This window comes from Dipodomys merriami, unplaced genomic scaffold (genome assembly GCF_024711535.1).
Source record: "Dipodomys merriami isolate MVZ:Mamm:240054 unplaced genomic scaffold, mDipMer1.0.p SCAF_37, whole genome shotgun sequence".
Lineage (NCBI taxonomy): Eukaryota > Metazoa > Chordata > Mammalia > Rodentia > Heteromyidae > Dipodomys > Dipodomys merriami.
The window spans coordinates 8,839,794-8,862,371 of record NW_027205270.1 but is presented as its reverse complement, the minus strand read 5'-3'; the positions used below and the strand labels follow the sequence as shown (position 1 = coordinate 8,862,371).

Sequence of the window (22,578 nt, the reverse complement as noted above, 5' to 3'; positions counted from 1 at the left end):
ATCCGCATGCACAGGTGTTATCCGTTTGGGTGGTACAATCAACCCACACTCTGAGAGCTATGTTCCTCACACAAATTTCATTACAGAATACAGAGAAAATAGACAAAGCTTCTGAGAGAGAGAAATACTTGTAATAACATGAAATAAATAGATAAGATGAAGAATATTTTATTAAACCTAACAAGTGAAGACATACCAAGACTAATGGAATTGTAGCTCCTTCAGTGAAAGCATTGATACAGTATATTTTCCTGTTACAGATAGTCCATAAGCCTTTTGGCAACTGGAATTAGGAAATTATTAAGAGTAATATTATCACAGGAGGTAAGGTCAGAAAGTATTAATTTGAGGGAACACTGGCATTATTCCAGTTTTCCCTATACAAGTAAAGCATTGTTCATACTATTTCTACAACTAAAGCATCCTTCCCCACAGGAGCTTTCCCAGCTCCGTTACAATATTGTCTGGGTAGAAGGTAGTCATGTACACAATTCATTGTGAGGGATGACACCAGCATTGATATTCAGAGGAACCATTGGTACCCTGTCAGCGCCTATATTACCATGTACCCATATTTACAAATGCATAGGTTGAGAGACTCAATGACAAGTAGCATAATCAGAAAAGAATTTTAGGATGTCTGACAAATGGACAAAATAGAACACATAGGAACACACTCAATTTCTGGCATGATGACCTTATTTTCTTATGCTATGGCTACCAGACTACAAAAGATCCATTGTATCAAGATGATGCTATGTAGCATGTTGTTGGGGAGTGGGGGAGCAAAAATATGAGAGATAGTACAGAGGGAAAAGCTGAGATTGCTTCAAGGTAATTGCAAAAGAAAAATTCGGGTAGCTCACAATCAGGTGCTAGAAGAGAAATGAGGCAGTGATGGCAAAAGAAAGTCTGACCAGCAGCTAGGCGCTGGTGGCTCAGGCCTATAATCTTAGCTATTCAAGAGGTTGAGATCTGAGGATCACAGTTTAAAGCCAGCTCGGGCAAGAAAGTCCATGAGACTCTTACCTCTAATAAACCACTAGAAAACTGGAAGTGGCTCTGTTGCTCAAGTGATAGAGCACTAGCAAGCCTTGAGCTGAAGAACTGAGGGATTGCACCCAGGCCCAGAGTTCAAGCCCCACGACCCACCAAAAAAACAAAAACAAAAAGAAAGAAAGAAAAAGTGTCACTATGGATCAAGCAGTAGAGTGCTTGCCTTGATATGAAGAGCACAATGACAGTGCCAAAGTCCAGAGCTCAAACCCCATGACCAACAAAAAAAATGAAAAAAAGAAAGTCTGACCAGCATATACAAAGCACTAAGTGTGCCTCAGTGATTGTGTGCTTCAGCACATTAGTGAAATGGAATCTTGAGTATAAAGTTCCAAGTCATTACCTATGTCCCCTTAGGAAGTAACCCAAATCAAAGCAGGAATAAATCTATACCTTTAGCCCCACTAAAAAAACAACAGAGTACAACTCATAGAGGTTGGCTAAAATTTTAGCAAAGAACTGCATGATTATGAATCAAAATTTTAAGAGTTCCTTCATGGGTAACCCTATCCCTACAATAGAATCTTTCAAAATCCTCAGTTTACCACCATTTCTGAAATTTAGATAGGAATTTCACCTACTCAGCAAGATGTAAGCATATGGATCTCTACTTCAGAAATGCTTTCTACTGATTTCTGTGTGAATGATAACCCCACGCCTTTCACTACATGTAGTTGCATATGGATCAAGTACAAAGGCGAATGGACTCTTGAATCACCAGCAGACTTGAATACTGAATTACGGCATGAACAAAACTTTTTACTTATGATCATGATTTCTAACACATGCTCTAATCCTGGTTATACCTTTCATCATAGTTGGCCATATAGCTTCCCTGAGATGTAGAGAAATGATTTTTACTTAAAGTCAAATGGAATTTTTCCCATTTATTGGATTCATATTTTTCCTTTTAAAAGTACAACTTGATCTTTGAATCATGTGCAATATTTACTTTTTCTCTATATAATTCTCTTACTCTATCTTCTACTCCAATCCATTTTTATAATTACCTTGAAGCAATCTCAGCTTTTCCCTCTGTACTATCTCTCATATTTTTGCTCCCCCCCTCCCTGACAACATGCTACATAGCATCATCTTGATACAATGGATCTTTTGTAGTCTGGTAGCCATAGCATTAGAAAATAAGGTCATCATGCCAGAAATTGAGTGTGTTCCTATGTGTTCTATTTTGTCCATTTGTCAGACATCCTAAAATTCTTTCCTGATTATGCATTATGTCTCTCAACCTATACATTTGCAAATATGGGTATGTGGAAAGAGAGGGAGCCAATGGTTCCTCCCTGAATATTAACGCTTGTATCATCGCTCACAGTGAATTATGTACATGACTACCTTCTACCCAGACAAAATTGTAAAGGAACTGGGACAGCACTCTTGACAAAGGTATAAAAAGAAGTGGGTCTCTATCTTGTTTGTCCTTTATAGTTATCTTGGTGATTATTTTGATTAAGATGAAAATAAGGCCAGTTGCCATGTAGTGAGCCAATCTATAGAACAGCCTACAATGTTAAAGAACCGAGAGCCCTTGGTCATCAGGCAGAAAGGAATGGTGACCCTATACCCAACAACAAACCAGAAAGAATGACCTTCCTATCCACTTAGTAAGCCTGAAGGTAGATTGATGACAGGATGCCAGCCCTGCTCAACACCTTGACTGTATCTTTACTGAGAGATCTTCAGGCAATGGCACACTACAGTTTTGGCCTCTACCCAAACACTCATTTTTCATTACAGGTAAATACACCTAGCATCCTTTAGCTAGTTGGTGGTACAACCATACTGATTCACCGCCAACAAAAAAGCAGTCTTTGTGGGAGGGAATGAAGCTTAAAAAATAAGAAAGAAAAACTCTCAAAAGTGTGTCAATTTTCAAAATTGAAAGTTGGTTTTCCTTATTCTAAAAACTGAGTTTCCTCAGTTTTATATTTTTCTGTAGCTCTTGGTAATTACAATGTTCCATTATGTAATAAGGAATTACATGTGAAACACAATCTCAGGGAAATATCTAATAAACTCATGTCTGTATAACTCGGTTGCCAAGAAGGGCAATGTTCAATGTCAAACAATGTGTTCCAGTGTGACCTCACCACATCCACGAGGAAAAGAATGTTTATAAAATAAAAGTTAGAATGATGGGAAGGGTGACATTGATCAAGATGCATTGTACTTCTAATCTAATTTAGGGAATTATAACCTCTTTATGCAATCACTTAATAAAATTCAAAAAATTAAAACTTTATAGGATGTTAGAGAAATTGAGATTCAAGCCCAATTTTCCCAGTTCTGATGAAACCTTCATTCTAGTAAATCTCTCAGCTTAATCTAATATTCTTATAAAACTATTTCCTAGCTCAAACTTATGCAAATCTAATTATTTAGCTTAGTTTGTTGAATTTAAATTTTGAGTGAAACATCTTCAAATGCATTTTAAACTGGTATAGAGGCAGTGTAAAAATAAATCTTAAGTAAATCTGCCTTTTAATTTAAATCATCATCTGTCCATGCTAATGGTATAGTCTGTTTACAATATTATCTTTTGATAAGGTTTCACTATTTGGAAAAAATGTGGAACATTGAAATCCAGGAGCCAGGACAAAGTAGCCCAAATTAGTCTGATCCTTGTTCTTGTCTATTACTGCCTCTCTAGATAACCATCATCACCGTTTAGGCTAATCCAATCTCCTCTGCCCTGTGTGGGTCCTTGGGCTTCCATTCATCAACATCAGTCATCTCTTTTCTCTGTGGGAGTTCCTAAAGGCTGCCATTTTCATAAGATCATGTTTGGAAAGTTATAATGTACATTTCCAACATCAAAATCAAATTCAAGTTCCGGAAGGCCATACATAACCCATGAGCTGAATTGTTTGATAAAAGATGAAAAAGGGCTGCCTCGAAGAAGGAGGAAAAAAAGCAACTCTAAATTCCATTCATGACAGCAACCCTTAGAGAGTCAGAGAGCATCCATCTACTCTTGTCTAGACACAAAATCCTCTACCCAAGGAACGAAAGTGCTTACGTGGAAGAATTTCTTATAGATTAAAACAAGCATTTCAAAAATAATCGCAAATAATTTATAACTTAAGAGGAAAGTTGAGTGAATAAAGAATTGAGTGCACAGCCTTAGTTAGCTTACAGTGTTCATCAAAACCTAGTTTGCTAAGAGTTGAGTTTGTCATCTGTGCAGTTTAAATACTTAGATTGCATTAAGATATAGTAAAACACTTGCTAAGAATTTCTTACTCATGATTTAAAAGATCTTAATTTTGACATTAAGTGTGCAGTTTTTAAGGATATGGTAAAATCCCTCAAAATAAGCACCATGTCATAGTTTTCATTTACATTAATAAACACTTTTGAGTTTCAACTCTTATCAAGCTTAGAGGAAATGAAGGGGTGGTCTTTGCCTTCAAGTGGTTAAAATTAAAATCAATACACAAAGTTAGAATGATGTGCTCATGACAGACTACCAGAAAAGATACACATTAAGACTAATAAGAGGCAAAATGGCAAATAATCAGTATTTGAGACACAGGGCAACATATGGTCAGAGTCAAAGGAATGACACAATGAGAGTAATGCGGACAAGAAGTGGGATTGGCTATACTTGTTACATGGAGGATTTTGCTAACAGAAGTCAGCTAACACCAGAGTTGGTAGAGTAGGGATGGCAAGCCAGGTGGGATATCATTTTGGGGTTATTTTGACCAGAATATAAAGAACTCCTCCACTCATTATGTCCACAGGTTATTTCTGACCCTCTAGGTATTTCAGATCTTCACATCTTTAAACGGTTTCTAGATTAGTAATTTATTACATGTGCATTCAAGTGACTATCAGCACCTGACTCCAGCACCTGTCACAGAAGTGGTAGGTTCACTCTATAGAGGAGCTGATGAAGCTATACTTCCTTCCCAGGTTATGCAATTAACACATCCAGTTTCTATGAATACCAGTGCTGAGCCTGATAGACAAAATATACAGGATGCTCCATATCCCCATTCCCACTACCATAGCTGCTGTACATACAGATGAACAAATCAGTACCAGTATTATGAATCCATTGTAGTGATTCATGCAGATTCAGAAATTCATGTGCTTTCTTTTGATTTTCTACTGACAAATGAGAACCAGGAAAAAAAAGTGAACTTGGTTCTGTCTGTTGCCCCAAATCCATAGCAAACAAATGTGTAATTGTGAGTTTTACTATGTCCACTTTACACCATCCCCTGTTGCATTGATCAGGATATCATTACTAGGCTAGATATCATTACCATATTATTACTGGAGTTCTTTTCCTTCTCTGCTAAACCTGATCATTTCTAAAAATTGTAGGAGAAAGCATCATTTACAAACTAGCCAGTGTAGAGAAACATTTTCATGTTTCTACATGATTAGGGATTTCTGAGCAAAAATTACCATCCACTTGGTACAAAAGTTGTAACTAAGACTGACAACTCAATAGAAGTTATAACAAAGAGTTAAAGTATCTGGAGAACAGTTTTATTTCCCCCAAGTGATATGTATTCACCTTTCAAACTGGCATAAAGTAGAATACATAGATTTATTTCTCAAAAGGTTACAACTAGAGATTTGTAACAAGACCTTCAGGGCACTTGTTTACATGAAGAGGTAAAGATCTCTATTCAGCCCTCAGGGGAAGGGATAGCAGATCACCAACTGCTATATAAACTCCCAGGACCATAACTTGTGGTTCCTCAGCTGCAGTACAGATGTCCTCTGTATGTGCAGCATTTACCAAGCTACACAGGTTGTGTTTGGGGAGGGAGGGAGTGGCAGAGGGAGGAGAATGGATAGATAAGGGGATGTAAAAGCCAATGTTGTTAAACTAGTAAACTAGTAATGAGTTTGTTCTCTAAGCCCCCAATTTTTTACTCAATTTCAGGAGAAAGTGAATAAACAGATGTTTTTAAAACTTATGAGTCAGTTTTTTTATGATGCATATAAGTCTGTATGTATCAGTCATACAGACAAAAATGAATAATTACATACACATCATCTATTTTAAAACTATTACATAATTTTCTCATTCTTCCCCTTACTTCTGACTTCCTACAATCATAGATGTGAAAGCCACCAACCTATATTTTCATTCATATCACAATCATTTTGACTATTCAAGGGGAAATAAAATACTTTACATCAATAGTAAGGGTTATATTAACTTATATTTCAAATATATTAAAATGTCCAGACTGAGAAACCTCAGACATTACAATGCCTGTTAAAATTCATTACTTTCATAATCTCATTTCAAGGTCATTCATGGAGAAGTGATTTAGACTGTAACAGTCTTTCTAGTCTACAATATTTTGGCCTTCCCAATAAGCTGTTTCTACCAACTTCTTCAGATATTAATATTTCCCTTACCATTTCCTTCCAATCCATCTATAATAAAACAGGTCACCCAAAGCCTGTCTAATGGAATGAGTTCACTCAATTAGTCCAAGTCTACAAATCCTGTCTCAAATACCTGGCAGATTCTGTTCCTTCAAAATGTTGAAAGTAGAAGGAAAAATAAATCTATCTGAAAATTTTAATCTACAATCTTCAGGTTCTTTGTAAGCAGGTTTTCAATTGAAAAAAAAAAGGTGCAGTATTTGTTTGAAATTAATATAAAATGTTTTATATTAATTTCATAAATATACATAAACATTAAACACTATGTCATCTTAGGCTGTGGGTATATAAGAGAAATATCTACTGCTAAGAACCAAATCTGATTATAAGCACAGCTTTACAGCTTTACACTGAAAAAGACCAACTAAATGTCAGGAGACATTTAGTTCTTTGTTGTCTCTAATTGGGGGACATGACTTTGCTATTAAAGGACTTGTCCAGTCAATAGATATTGTAGAGGAGGAGGAAACTGAGAACATTACAGTAAGCACAATCAGCACAGTACAGATATGATTTCCCAGGAGAGTAATGGAACACCCATTCAGGTGGAGAAGGTTTGTACAAAGGATGTTCATGCAGTGATTGTGTTGAGTACAAGGATCAGGAAGCCAAGAACAGTGCTACACACATCCCAAGCTTAGGATATTGACTATTCTTGAAAGACAAAGATCCAGAAAATACAAGAGAAAACCTGGCCTAAGATTAATTAACTAATTTGTTCAAGTTAAAAGTAGTAGTCAAACAATTGAGTTCTACTAATTCCTATTTTGGATTCCTTCAATAGTGTTTTACTGGCCCAAATGTATCTATAATACTCTTTCTAGTCTGGATAATTTCTTCTTGATGATCCTATTTACCTATACAGACATTATGCCAAAATCTCCTTGCTTTTTTGAAGAAATTTAGGTTAAGGAGGATGAAAATATAAATGATACCATATTTGGCCCCCATGTACTACAGAAGAATGAGATTTCAGCCAAAATTATCAGTATATGCAAATTTCATTTAAAACTATGTTCTTGGGGTAGGGGGGCTAAGAGGATAGATCAATGGTAAAGTACTTGCCAGCATATCTGAGGATCTGAGTTTGATTGCTAAGTACCCTATTAAAATAATCCAATGAACAACTAAATAATTTCTTTAATTTTTTTTGGTCTCTTGTCACCACTGAGAAGCAATGTCTGGCAAAATCTCATAGCTCTTCCAACCCTATAACATTCATATTGCTACAAACCTGCGCCAGCTATCACATTCACAAAACCGACATTTTAACACAATCCATCCAGTGAAGAATGATCTTCTCTGTGCATATCTAATTATGGTATCACTGAGTCCATTCTCCTCCACCCTTCAGACTCCTGCAGCAACTGAGTTTGGAAATGAGATCTCTGAAAATCTTCAAGCATGTACTTACTACTGAGCTGTTGGAAATTAGTTACAATGCAAATTTTACTAAAAGGCACCCAAAATATGACATGTATATTACTTAATAGGTATCCTAGGGTTCATTTTCTTGTGTTCCACCAACACAGATTAATTTCTTAAGACATACGTAAAAGTTTACACAATGCTCACCTAGCATACTAGTATTTCACAACAAAATATTTTCTTAAAACATTCACTTTCAATACACAAAGAAGTATCTGTCACATCAGACCTTGTCTTTACTGAGAATGAAAAATAATTCATACAAAATAAACAACAGATGGTTTTGTTATTCTGTGAGTACCTTTCAATTTTGTAACCACTCAATGAAAGCAAACAGGGGGATACAGTGATAATCTCCTCCTGCACCTCCTTGCTCTTTTCTGTATGGCTAAACAGGGCTGACCCCTGCTTGTGAACTCCTTTGACAGCAATATCTGGTTTAGTCAAAGCTCTCTGAGCATTCTGCTCTTTTATAAATACTTCTTTGTAATATACTTCCACAGCACATTCCATACTGGGTCCTGTCTGTAGTACATAGGTTTTATTTTGCTCTGTTTAAATTATCCCTACTGGGGGGCAACTTCATCTTAGTGGAGTGATTCATTTCCCCTCCTTAAACTTTCAAGGATACCTGGCAATAACTCTAGATGGTTTTTGTTATAAGAATTTGAGGAGTAAACAATTCTTGATAAGAAATGTACTCATGACCTTGCTCATGTGGTTGTAACCCCTCTGTACAGTATTTTCATGATACAATAATTTTTTTAATGAACAAAGAAAAAAATCTGTAGAACTTTGCAGGTAAGTGAGGCTAGAAAACAAAACACAAAAACACACCTGAACATTTGTTCAGTTTTTTTCTCTTTGTCATATTCTACTTACTAACCACTTTCCCTTTGTATCCACTTTCCCGCTCTATTCTTCCTAAACAAAGTTGCATAAGCTTATATAGAAAAGTGACCAATTCAAAAACAAAACATAAATCAAAAGTAGAAATTTAATCATCAATAATATTCATAATTTATATAATTTGAGGCAACATGACTTCTTAGCACAGGCCCTGACATTAGAACTGATCTATTATCTAATCTAATTTTTAGATAAGATAAGCAAACAAAACCTCATTCAACCACTATCACAAAGCTAATTTTTGGTCCTTTCAAAACTACATGTGGGGCTAGGAAGGTGGCTCAGTGGTAGAGCGCTGGCCTTGCATGCTTGAGGCCCTGGGTTCAATTCCTCAGCACCACATAAGCAAAAAAGAAAAAAGCCGGAAGTGGTGCTGTGGCTCAAGTGGTAGAGCGCTAGCCTTGAGCTGAAGAGCTGAGGAACAGCGCCCCGCCCAGGCCCAGAGTTCAGGCTCCACGACTGGACCCCCCAAAAAACAAAACAAAACAAAACAAAAACTACATGTGTCTACTCTATACAAACACAGTACCCAGCAATCCTGATGAGCAATCAGCCACCTTACAACTAACATTTTGGCTTTCATTTCTGGGGCAAGTTTCTAGTTACTTAAGATTACAATATTGTTTTTGATTAAGAAGAATAATTGAAGACAGAAGCAAAAGAATTTATAATGTCTTAGACTATTCAAGTTCTTAGCCCATCAATACAAATGATATTTCCATATTTTCTATTAGGGTTTTATGTAATGTCTATTTCAATCTCTCTTACATAATCATTTTCCTCATTACCTTCCATAGATTCTGAAAAAATGAAACCTATCTTGCTTAACTACTATATTCAGTTAGGATCTGGACATAGTTATCAAATTTTAAAACACCATATATAGAAATCTTCAGAATGCTCAATCATTGCAGAGCTGGTGTGAGAACATCTAATGGTTTGACAATAAGAACTAACTAACAATTAGCAACACTAATCCAGAAGTGGTGATTGTTTCATTGACTGTTTCTTAAACAGAAAAAATAGCCACACAGTTATTGACATTTTTAGAGTCTGGATGAAAGGTATTTTAAAATTTCAATCAACTAAGCAGTTGCCCTTACATTTAAGTAGATGTTGGCCCAATGAGTACAACTCAAGTTATTTATGCAGTCCAAGATACAATACAAAAAGAGACTAAAATGTCTCCTAAATAGTACCTGAATTCTATTGGAGATCAAAGTCACAAATTTGCTCTGTTTCTAACATTTGCTACAATTGTTCTCATTAATCATGTGCAGGTTAAGAGTCTTGTCTCTGCTTCTTTCACTCTGTTGATATTCTTTATGCATGTTTAGCATCAAGACAGTCTACTATGTGTTAGATAGACTACATAAAGTTAAGACTTTGCAAAATAGAGTTGGTGAGTCCAAACATATGAATCAGAATAAGTGGAGGGGAGAATAGTTTCTCCTTTCAAGATAAAAAAAGTTTCTAAACTGGAGAGAAAAATGACAGTTTCTAACTCACTTAAGTGAGGTATAACTAACTGTAAAGCTTGTCTTAGATTGTACTATTGAATGTAAAGGCCATGCCTATTTGAAGAAAACAGTACAAAACCCCAGGTAATTAAAATGTGGATAAATCTTATTGTACTTATCATTGTTAGTTTAAATTCTAAGTCTGTTAGAATTCTCAAAAGCATCAATCTCTAGGTATGTTCTTTGTTATATATTACACTCTTCCCTTTCTTCTCATATGTCAGGGAAAATGACCAATGCTTGTAGTTATACACAGTTTTCTCTTGCTATTTACGGGCAAACAAATTCTTTGTAAATAATATTTTCCCTGCAGGAGAAAACATATTTCTACTAGCATGTCTCATCATGCAGAACTTGGAACAGTGCTCTATGTGACCTTTCAAAGACATCTATTTTTAAAATGCCTAGTAGTGTCTAAAGTTCATGTGCAGACTCTTCCAAAAGATCCTGTTGGGGTTTGAGGGAAAGGTTTTCTGTGCATACATATGACCCAATTCATTACTCATTCACAGCTCCATTCAACATGGAGTTACATTCTTATTTTATCCTTTAGTTTTCCCTTTTCCAAACATTTCCTCTTTCTCTCTCACACACACAGTTATTCATGCATACACAAACATAAACACACATGCATACCAAAACAATCATACAAAGCACAAATGACTTAAGTGTCTCAAACCAAGAGATATTCGTCTAGAGTGAAAAAACTATCTCCCCTCCCCCCCAAAAAAAAGATCCAGTCTTTTCAATGTTGTAGATTTTTTCTTCTGACTTGGTAGAAGAACTACTACTAACTCCATAGAAGGGGGTCATTTTTCTATTTCCAATGCACTAGAGACTTACGACAAGCATTCACACTTAGTTGTGTCTTATAACAGCTATAAGTCCTTGGAGATGACCACATGCACCTGGAGCAGCCATAAAAGGCTGTCATCAAGGGAAGGTAATGTCATTTTTGCTGTCTGCATTTCCCTTCCTATGAGCATTTTTCCTTATGTATTTCCTGGAGTCTGTATGCTGCACACTGACACTACACAGCACTTCTTTAAGGTCCTAGCTTCTCAAGTAATAGAAGGAGAAATCATTTGCAAGTTCATATTACAATTTCCAATCACATCCATACCATTTTCCTTATCTAGCCTCTTTATAGATTCAAATCTACATGTTCTCATTTATCATGACAAAGAATATAACTTCCTATGTCTACTTCCTAAAGTCCCTATGAGAACCCAATGAAATTACATAGGAAAACTAGTCACAGGTCTAAAATAGTAAGATTGTTATTCTGCTAAATGTATCAATTCAAACTCAAGAAACAAAGTACACCGAAGTACTCCATGCCTCTTACTGCATTCTATCTAGAAGCATAAGAGACTATATAAAAAAATGAACCACCTTTGTTCAGGCACAGAAATTAATCATGGCATTAACAATTTTGCTAGGTATATTGTCCATAGTTACCTGTCTCTGAAAGCAATTTTGTAGCTTCCAGCACCTTCTCAGTGTAAACCCCAGCTTCATAGTTCTCCATCTCAGCATTGATGATGTGTATGACCCGAGCTGCCCGGCCTCTGATGGCCCCTGCTGTGCGGTCCAGAGTATCCACATCTCCCTCTTGGAGGGCTATCACACATTTGTTTACATCCTCCAAGATGTGATTTTCTGTGGAAAGAACACATGCATATATATAGGACTTTAAATCACACAGAATTTAATAACCAATCTAAACAGTGTCAACAACTATGGTGAGCCTCTCCTTGTATATCTCACTACAATCCTAATAACACTGAAATGCTATTGTAAAATCTAGTTTATAATTGTAGTTGTAAAATCTAAAATCAAGCTAGGGGCCTTGTGGCTCTACAGAAGGTTTCTGGATCCTAATGCTAGATGTTCTGATTCACGAGGGTAGAAGAAATAAAGATCCTATGAACTTTCTAGATGATGCTTCTACTACCGGGATGGATACCTCACTTTAAGCAGCACTGATGTCAAGAAAATCTTCTCTTGTTTCAAAGACTGACATTAATTGCCTAACAGAATCTCCTAAAAGCTGTCACACTAAATGCATTCATATACTCCTGTAACCTCAGCTTTCAAGAGGCTTGAGCCAGAGGATTTTGAATTCTAGGCGTATCTGGGCTATACATTGAGTACCAGGCTAGCTTGAGGCTATCAATATAGAAAGTCATCCAGTCAGTCTTTTTAACTCATGTGATACAGAAGGTATATATACTTGGAAAGATGAGTAGGTGAAGATAGGAGTTCCCTAAAGTTAAAATACAATCCAGTGTGTGATTCAATTTTTATCAGATTACAATCAAAGCAAGCAGCTCTCTACCTTCATTGCCCAAAGCCGAAAACAAGCAGCTGGGGGTGGGGGGGAAGGGTTTATATTCATTCCTGACACAGAGAAACAACATGCCCTTGCATTTTAGTAAGTAATACTTAATCTCCCATATCCAATGTAAAATCTGTAATTATATTCTTTGAACAATCCTGGAAAGAACATTTTTCAAAATGTTTAATGCCTTTTGGAAAGAATAATATTAAGCATCTACACACTGTAATGTACTGAATGTTTATGTCTCTCCAAAATTCATATAATGAAATCCTATGTAAAGATGGTTTCCATCATTTCCCTAGTGTCTGTGCATGTGTTGGTTCTGGAATTTGAACACAGGTCTTAAAGTGCTGTCTCTGAGCTAATTTGCTCAATACTAGCACTATGCCACTAGGGCCACAGCTCCACTTCCAATATTTTTTGCTGGCTAATTGAATATAGGAGTCTTACAGACTTCCCTGCCCAAGCTAGCTTTGAACTATGATCTAAATCTCAGATTCCTGATTAACTAGGATATTAAGTGTGAGCTACTGGCATCTGGTTCTATTCTTGCATTTGAATTTAGATTTCAAATGGAAGAAAGAGCATGCAGAAATCATATATAGATATACATATAGTTTGAACAAGGACCTCATATTGTTTGAGGTATTGTATTAAAAAGTAATAACAGTTTTAGATGATTAGGTATAAGTAAAGAGACAAGTGGAATTAATGCCTTATCAAAAGAACTCCAGAGAGGTCTCTCTATTCTTCTACCTTGTAAGTGTTAACAGGGACAAGATGGCTCACAATGAGGAGCAGTTTTTACAAAATATCTTTATCTCAGATTTGCCCACCTGAAGAACAGAGAGAAACAAGCTACTCAGGAGGTTGAGAGACTCTTATCTCCAGTCAACTATCCAAAACTCAGAAATGGTGCTGGACTCAGATGCTCAGGGACAGTGCCCAGGCCTTGGGTTCAAGTCCCAGGATGAGTTCATGTTTTTCATTGTTTATTAGCATCTCAAATTATAATGTTCTGTTTTAGCATTCTGAACAGGATAAGATACAAATACACTTAAATACATATGCTTTAATCAGATAAACAGAACAAATTCACAAAGTAATCAGCCTCTAAAAATTATAGCAGCCAAATTCAATCAATACTTGCAGGACAAAAATAGAATTTTAGCTAAAAAGTTTCTATAGCTAGTTCTGATTTTAAAGATCCTAAAAAATAAGGGTTAAAAATGATATTCAGAAAATTACAGTCTTCCAAAAAAGATTCCTCTCCTACTTTCATTAAAGAAAACATTCAGAGGGAATTATTTGTTCCTTTAGGAAATTGGGTAACCCTGGGTAGAAAGTTGCCAAGTATAAGTTGCTATTCATAAAAGAACATCTATTTTGACCTTATTCAATATAACCATGTTATGTTCACTTGTACAGCACATAATGAATTTCCCCTTTGAATTGAAAACTATTGATATTCAAAAGCTTCTGCAATTCAAAATTTAGAACATTTGTATTTTATTTATAAAATACAATGTATTTGAAAAACTGTACCTTCTCATAAAAATATGAATTCCTTGGTCTGTACCTGTTATATTTGGTACAAATATAGATTCTTGGACTCCTTGTTATACTCTTCTCCTATGCCCTGCCTACTCATGTCTGGGGCCCAGTGTGCTGGAATATATCAAGAAGGGCAGTGAATTATTTGGAAGAATCTACATGTGATTCATATTTGCCTTTCTGATTGCAACATACTGACAGCAGGAAATCAAAGAAGAGATACTTGATGAATATATTCATTATTAGGAGCAAACCCATTGCACATTTTTATACTATGTTTTGTTGTTGTTGTTGTTGTTTTGGGGTTTGGGGTGTTTTTTTTTTGGCCAGTCCTAGGACTTGAACTCAGGGCCTGAGCACTGTCCCTGAGCTTCTTTTGCTCAAGGCTAGCACTCTACCACTTGTGCAACAGCACCACTCTGGCTTTTTCTGTTTATGTGGTACTGACGAATCAAACGTAGGGCTTAATGCATGCAAGGCAAGCATACCACCACTAAGCCACCCCACTACAGTATTTTCATGATACAGAATTCCTAAAGGGAGGAGAAGGATGAATGCTGTTCTTAAGTCTATATTATATATATAATAAATAATAAATACATATGTATATATAGAGAGAGGTTAAAATAGTAATAAAAGACTGGTATAGTCTAAAGATTACACAGCTAAGAAAAACTGTTATGTACCTTGGGTGGTATATTCTAATATCAGCTATAGTATATAATCATGTCATAAAACATTTGACTGCAACATATTTCACGATAAATTTCCTTGAGATTTTTGCAACCTTAGTCTTTCAAAAAATATGTAATTTTGCTATTGAAAAACAAAATCAATGGTAACAAAACTACTTGATTGCTATAAACCACAAAACTATAGTTCCAAAACTCAAAAGCAAAGTCACCATGTGAATTTTAAAAGAAAACAAATTCAAGATCCCAGTGTTTCAAAAAATAATAAAGGCTAACACAAACAAAAGTCTTGGACATTATGGGATCAAGCTATTGGCATTTATAGATCTTAGATGTCTACAATTTTGTGAGCCAAACCCACGAATTAAACTGTCACATGGTTAAAGCCAAGGCACTCATTTGAAAGTACTATTAAAAACTGTACTTTCTGCCCAGTGGGAAATGTTTAAATGTTCTAATGCAGTCATTTCACATTTTTATGAGCCCAGGCCACAACTGAAAATTGCTTTTGCTCCTGTAATGTTAATAGCTAGCATCATTGCTCTCCAAACTTGTTGCATTTCATAAAGAAAAAAATTAAAAACTCAAATATACAACTTCAGTTAACATAAAAAAGAGAAAACATAGTCCTTTAAACAAAGATTTTCATGTTGTATCTTTTTAAATAGTTTCCTTCCAGAATGGATATTCCCCCAAGAAGAAACAGATACATAAAATGTCATTAATGTCATTCCAAAATATCTCCTGGGCCAAACTTTCAATTTCCTGATGCAAATGTTTGGCTTCAGTTCAGAGAAGAGATGGGAAGTAGTTACCCCAACCATTGGGCTGTGTCCACAGCCTACCAGCAGGAAAGAGTGGGCTGTGTCATTATTTGTCAAACCCCATCTGTGGAAAGGTGCCTGCTGCCTGATTGTCAACTCCAAAGGCATGCTCCAGCAAGCCCTGCCAACCTGGCTCCCTGACAGCTTCTGTTCATTTTCCTGTCATGGCATGCCGAGGTATTTGTGCCACTAGGGTTGGACAGCACAGTGTTATCAGCAGGAGCCAAAGTCTTGTCTTGTTGCTTGTAATAATGAGATGCACAATGGAATGGCAGAGGCAGGGCTCGGGCAAAGTGGGTGGGGTCAGCAAAGCTCTGTACTCTTCCAGAAGTCTGAGCCAAGACCTCCTCATCTTGCTTCTAACTTGAAAAAACTTCTGTACATGTATTTGAAGAAAATGACACATTGGGAAGCTCTGAAGTTCTAAAATGATTCTTCTCTGAAGAAAGGCAATGAATGAGTCTTTAGTACTTAGTTGTAGATGAAAGGCAACTCAGATTTCTAGGAGTTGTCAGATGGGAAAAGAGGCCTCTTTTTCTTTTTATTAAGAGTACTTTGACTGTCCTCACAATTGATCAAGATACATTGTACTCATAAACTGATTTGTTGAATTGAAACCCCTTTGTAATGGAGATAATAAAATAAGATAATCTACTAGAAACCATCTTAGCATTGCTAGATGCTTTTCTATTGCCCAGCATCTAGCTAGATCTTCAACATGACTCTAAACAATTTCTAAATACCTGAGAGATAGATCAGAGGCCCAGGCTTGGTTAAAGGGAGGCATATTTTTTTACATTGCTAAACATTCAACTATCAGCCAAGAACCAACTCTATTAATGGTGAAATACTGAGTCCTCTTATCAATCAGCCCCTATACAAAGAAATATATGAAGTAGGAGAAGGAGCTGAAATGAAAAAAGTATAGTTAATCTTAGCAGATAAGCAGAATAGCTCAATATATATATATATATATATACATACATACATATATATATATATATATATATATATATATATATATATATATATATAAAACCATATAAGATGATGCTAAGTGAAATGAACTCCAAAACATGGACACAAGAGATTTTTCTTTTTTGGTGTTTTTTTGTTTTGTTTTTGGTCGGTCATGGGGTCTGAACTCTGAGCCTGGGTGCTGTCCCTCAGCTCTTCAGCTCAAGGTTAGTGATCTACCACTTGAGCCACAGCACCACTTCCAGCTTTTTCTGCTTATGTGGGGCGTGGAAATTGAACCCAGGGCCTCATGTATGCAAGGCAAACACTCTACCACTGAGACACCTTCTCAGCCCTGTTGTTTTCAATATACTATGTGATTTCTTGTTTCTTTTGTTTTTTTTTCCCTATGGTTTATCCCTTGTTGTCACTGTATTTGATTTTGGTACCTTGGATATTATATATATGTTTATCTGAATTAGGAAATGGAAAGGACAAAGGGGGGAATCAATGCAATAGCGATACTCATAAGACAATATGTTAGAAATGATCTGCACAGTTTGCGGGGATTGTGGGGGAGGGAAAGTGAAAAAAAATGAGGGAGGGGGTAACAAGTTCAACAAGAAATGTACTCACTACCTTACTTATGTAGTACATCACCTTGACAATAAAATTAAAATATTTTTTAAAAAGAAAAATGTAGAAAGCACCATAAACAGGAAATCTCCCTTTTCTTTGACATATTGAGAACTGTATAGTTTCTGAACAGAGGAGGATAAAGATACAAATACCATCTCTGCTGAGTTGCTTATCCTCTGTTTTCTCAAAAAAAGACAAAATAATAATATCATTTTTCTAGAGTTTGGGTGAGAAGACAAACAAATGGCAGAGTCAGGCAAATTATAGACACAAACCATGTGTGGGCTTCTTTTCCCCATCTGCCTGTCTTGCCCTCCATCACTGAAACCTCAGCTTTTTGAGTATGTACTAAATCTATAGATTTGATTACTCTGGTCTGAGACAGGCCTTAAACACAAGCCTGCAATACAAGCCTCCAGTGGAAATCCATGGTCTGCTTCTTCCAGTAAAGGAAAGTTTACAACTAGTAAAAACATCTAGCACACCAGCCTCCCACAGAAGTCATTTCCCGGCAGATGCCATCAGAGGTCCTGTCAGCCTGCCCCCACGGCAGGGATACCACGTCTTCCTCTTGGGTCTGGGTTGTCCAGCTCCATCAGAGCCAGTGCTGAGTGACTGGGAAGGTGAGTTCTTTATACCTGTGCAAAAAACTGCCCCCTGTTCAGTTTGTGTTTTCAAGGGTCACCTGATTCCTTGAATGCCTCATAAAAGGAGCTGATGTTCCCAATGACCTTCTCCATTCAGAGACCCTTCCAGGTCAACTGGGCCAAATTTGTTTTGGTCAAAGATTCCATCCAGGAATCTGGCTCATAGTCAAACCAATTGCACAATAATTCATTATCTACCTAGCATCCTCCAGCCTGGCCATGTTTATGAGGAAGAAAAGCTACAATTACAGTGATGACATGAATGTTTTCTCTCACTTACTTCCTTGTACAACTTCACAGATATACTCAGAAGGGTAATCGCTCCCATGCACCTTCTAGTAGCTTAAGTCTGTGCCTGATATTTCTACCTTAGTTATTATGAATCTTCACTTGGAAAAAATTATCCCTTTAACATAGATATCCAAGTAACTGATTACTTATTTTAAGACATAATCCATGTAGATTAATCAGTTCTATATACTATAATCCATGTGTCATAATCACATGTATGATTCAAATGTATCAAAAGAACATCCTGCTTAAAAAAAAACTAAAGAAAGAGGCTGATACTGGTGGCTCATGCTTATAATCCTAGCTACTCAAGAGCCTGAGATTTTAGAATTGTGGTTTGAAGACAGCCTGAAAGTCTGTGAGACTCTTATCTTCAATAAGCCACTCAGAAAAACCCAGAAGTGGCACTATGGCTCTCAAGTAGTAGAGCACTAGTCTTGAGGAAAAGAATCTCAGTGACAGCACCCAGGCCATGAGTTCAAGCACCAGGACTGGCACACATGCACATCTAAGTGTGAGCATGCACACACATGCACATACACACATACAGAGTGAAAAAGAGAGAGAGAGAAAAGTGTAAAAGAATTTTTTAGAACAAAATCTGAGAGACAATCTAAGTTGAATGTTGTAATATACACCTGTAATCTTAACACACAAAAAGCAGAGGTAGGAAGATGACAAGTTCAAAGACATCCTGGCATACATGGATGGCAAGGCCAATTGAGTTACAAGCTTTGTTTCAAAAAGAAAAGGGTGAAAGTTAGGCTCAGTTGTGGAGAACTTTCCTAGGATGTACAGACCCTGGGCTTGATCCCTAACATTTCAAAATATTTTTAAAAATAAATAAAACTAAGCCTTTTAAAATAATCTGCTCTGGTTGTGCTTTTCTCCTCTGTAGCCTTGAATCTGTGCCTTAAAATTAGAATTTGAGAGAAGTTGTTACAATCACATTTGCTGAGATCTGATCCAATGCTCAAAAGGTCAAGGAAATCACATGACTAAGAGACCTATGAATTTGTGTGATTTCTTATTTCCTTTGATCCTTCCTGAACTGCCTGTTAAAGGCTGGGTGGTGATTACCTGAGACGGACAGGAAGTCATCCACTGAAGTAATGTCATCCACAGCCTCCGTCAGCACTCGGACCTGCTTCTCCCACTGGTCTTTGAAGACATCCATGTTATCTTGAGCAACTTTGCTTTGAGGCCGAGCAGCCAGCGTGAGAGCGGCGTTGATGACCTATTTGTTAGAAACAATCCAGAGAAATGATGGCATACTCTTTTAAAAGGAGAAGAGGCAGGTCAAAGACTATGTTGGAACCCTGGAACCAGAAGGCTCGACAGAATAATTGGATTGTCTGTGTTTAGGAGAAAAAATAATAATAATAAGGAGGTAAAAGTGGGTTATTAACTACCATTAGCTTTTGTTTTGATGCTTGTTTTTCAAATAGCGCAGTTAGCCTCAGGTTCCTAAAACTATTTTATGGACAAGTCTTAGTTACTTATGTGGGAGAAATGTAACTCCTGCTTTTCAAATGCGAAGCTTATAATTTACTTGTTGAGACAAGGTAAATAGAGATGAAGCACTTAAATCACAAACCCAAAACAAGCAGAACAAAGTCAAGATGAGTGAAAAAAAATACAATTGCAACCATAATTCTGAATACATGGAGAAGTTAGCATGGCTTTTGGAGATAGCTAAAACTTCAAATAGCCCCTGATGGATAACATCATGGAAACAGGGATTCAATTTCCAACACAGTGTCTTGTCAAAAACACCTTTGCATTGGTTCATCCTTTGTCCCTTTTTTCACCATTTTGTAATTCCCTTTCTCTCAAATTGCATAAGGGGGGAAGAGTAAGTGGGAGAAAAATGTGAGTGGGTAACAATGTCCAAACATAAACATACTCATTAGCTTACTTATATAATTGTAACTCCTCTATATATCACCTTTACAACAAAATAAAATTTAAAAAACAATGAAAACATTGTACAATTAATATGCAATAAACAGAGGGATTTTGAAGATTGACCTTAAAAATGGAGAAGAAATGTGGACAAAAAAGAAAGACAGGAAGGCTTACGTGTAGAGTATCTTGAACATCAGGTCAGGGATTGGATTTTGAAACAACATGAAGCAGGCTTACCTGGGGACACAGGCTGTCAATCTGGGTAGCTGCCATCCGAACTAATTTCACCCCTTCCTCATTATTGGAAATGGAACAGGCCAAATTGGCAACCTGTATGGAAGAAGACTCAAGTAAATATAATGTTGGAAGAAAGGGAAAATATATTATTGCATGGTCTGGCACATTCTCTGTAAAAATCACTTCAAGGAAAATCCTTCCACCTATATAATAAGATTATGTTTCTGTATTATGTCAAATATTTACTATTTCATATTCAGACTATAGTAACAAGATTATGTTTCTATATTATGCCAAATATTTACTATTTCATATGCAGACTATTAGAAACAAATTATTGCATTGAGCACACATAATGACATTTTAATAGAGTAGCTAGCTTTAAACTGTTTCCCCCATAGACTGCCCTAATCTGTCTACACTCTTCAATGTGCCCACAAAGATACATCCTACAGTAAAAAAAATGCTGTGATCTTGGCCACATCAGTATTTAATTTTGACCTGTGAGAGAAATGCTACAGGTGATGCTTTGGATTTAAGAGTCTCATTATTAGCAGAAAGTCAAAGATTGCTCTACTCACAGGATCTCAGATCTGCTGGAACATGCTAGTCTATCAGTAGTGAATTCAAGTACCTTTAGCAGCAGCTGAGAGAGATGTGTAGAAAAGGCTAGTATGACCCAAAAGGCAATATAACACTACTCAAGATGGCAAATTAGATTGTGAAAGTGTACCATAAAGGTATATAAAGTTGATTTTTCAAAAACACTATGTAAGCCAGAACAAATGAACTAAATTCAAGTTCCATAGGCAAAGATATTATTTCTTCTCATCAAGAAGTGAGAGTGGTAATACAAGGTCATGTTGATTGGCCAAGGTCAATAGCACACAGAGCTACCATCAACATACTAACCAGTCCCATCAAGCTACTGTCAAAAGATGGAAAATTGGAAATTAGAAAGGGCAAAGGAGAAAAGAAGGGCAGGAAGGGCTGTGGAGGAGAGAGTAAACAGAGTAAGTGATTAGCCAAGAGAGAATCTCATGGAACCTTGGGTCACTGGTCTTTTTGCACTTTGCTCACCTCTAGTTTCCAAATCTAGACTATTTTTTCTTGGAAATGCCTGAATGTCCTGAAAGTACTGCATATGTGATTAGCTCTAATGCAAAAGAAACCTTCAGTAGACTGTGTTGAGGAGGAGGAAGTGCATAGAGCTGGCAACCAGCAGGCCCAAGCTCTTAACCAGCAATGTGATCACTTCATATAGTGAGGGCTGTATTCTTATCAATGACAGAAGGTGTGTAAGTAATAGTAGATATATCTTCAAAGATGACATAAATAAATAATTTGTGTAAAAAATCACTTTTTGAGGAGTAAGATGAAATCATATTTTGCTTCTTACAGTGAGAGTGTCTACTGAGAGATACATCTTAAATGAACTATAAACAGTCCATGTGTGTTTTCTTATGTTCCATAGTTCACCTTTGCTTCTTCAGGTAATTTCATTATTACAATTTTAAATGTAGGTCTGAGGAAATATAAATATTCCTTGTTGCACTGATTCACAAGAAAGAATAGTTAATGTGTAGGGGCAAAATACTTCTTATAGCTGAGTAGTGACAAATAATGCAGGTCTCAACTTCATTTTCCTTTTCCTATGTCATATTATCTCCATTTTGCATTTTGAGTATACTTTGTTATTTTTTAATTCACTTATATTCTAAGTGCCTGCTTCAAATACTCTATATGCATTCAAAGAACGATATAAAGAATAATCTTTGAATTGAGTAGAATGTGTTGTATGCTATGATTTGGAATACACTACAAATAAAAAGTCAAAAGTAAAATTGAGTTTCAACCACATTTGACTAGGCAAATTTTCCTTTCTAACAGAAGCTTGCCAACTCTGTAAATGGTTCTGAAATTCTGGTCTTTGGGATTAGTCCAGAATGCAGCATCCTTTGTCCATGTTGGCTTATGAAAAAGTCAGGTAGTAAGTATGATCTGAAGATGTATATGTACTTCAGATTCAATATTTTAATCTTCAATTGCATTCTTCTGATGTCTGCTGTTGAACAATTGTTCCTACTATTGAATGATAGTTTTATAAGATGGCATTGTTTGCTCTTCACTATT

The 22,578-nt window shown here is 36.3% G+C and overlaps 1 protein-coding gene across 3 annotated transcripts in view; it reads right to left on the bottom strand.

Moving 5' to 3' along the window:
• The window catches only part of Ctnna2 (catenin alpha 2), a 1,104,669-nt gene that overhangs the window by 74,615 nt on the left and 1,007,476 nt on the right, over positions 1-22,578 (bottom strand). For all 3 annotated transcript variants that reach the window (XM_069989104.1, XM_069989103.1, XM_069989105.1), the window contains 3 exons: positions 20,446-20,538; positions 19,381-19,537; positions 11,814-12,014 (listed from right to left, as the gene is read on the bottom strand). In XM_069989104.1, coding sequence (XP_069845205.1) covers positions 11,814-12,014; positions 19,381-19,537; positions 20,446-20,538 — 451 coding nt within the window. The remainder of the gene's footprint in view (positions 1-11,813; positions 12,015-19,380; positions 19,538-20,445; positions 20,539-22,578) is intronic.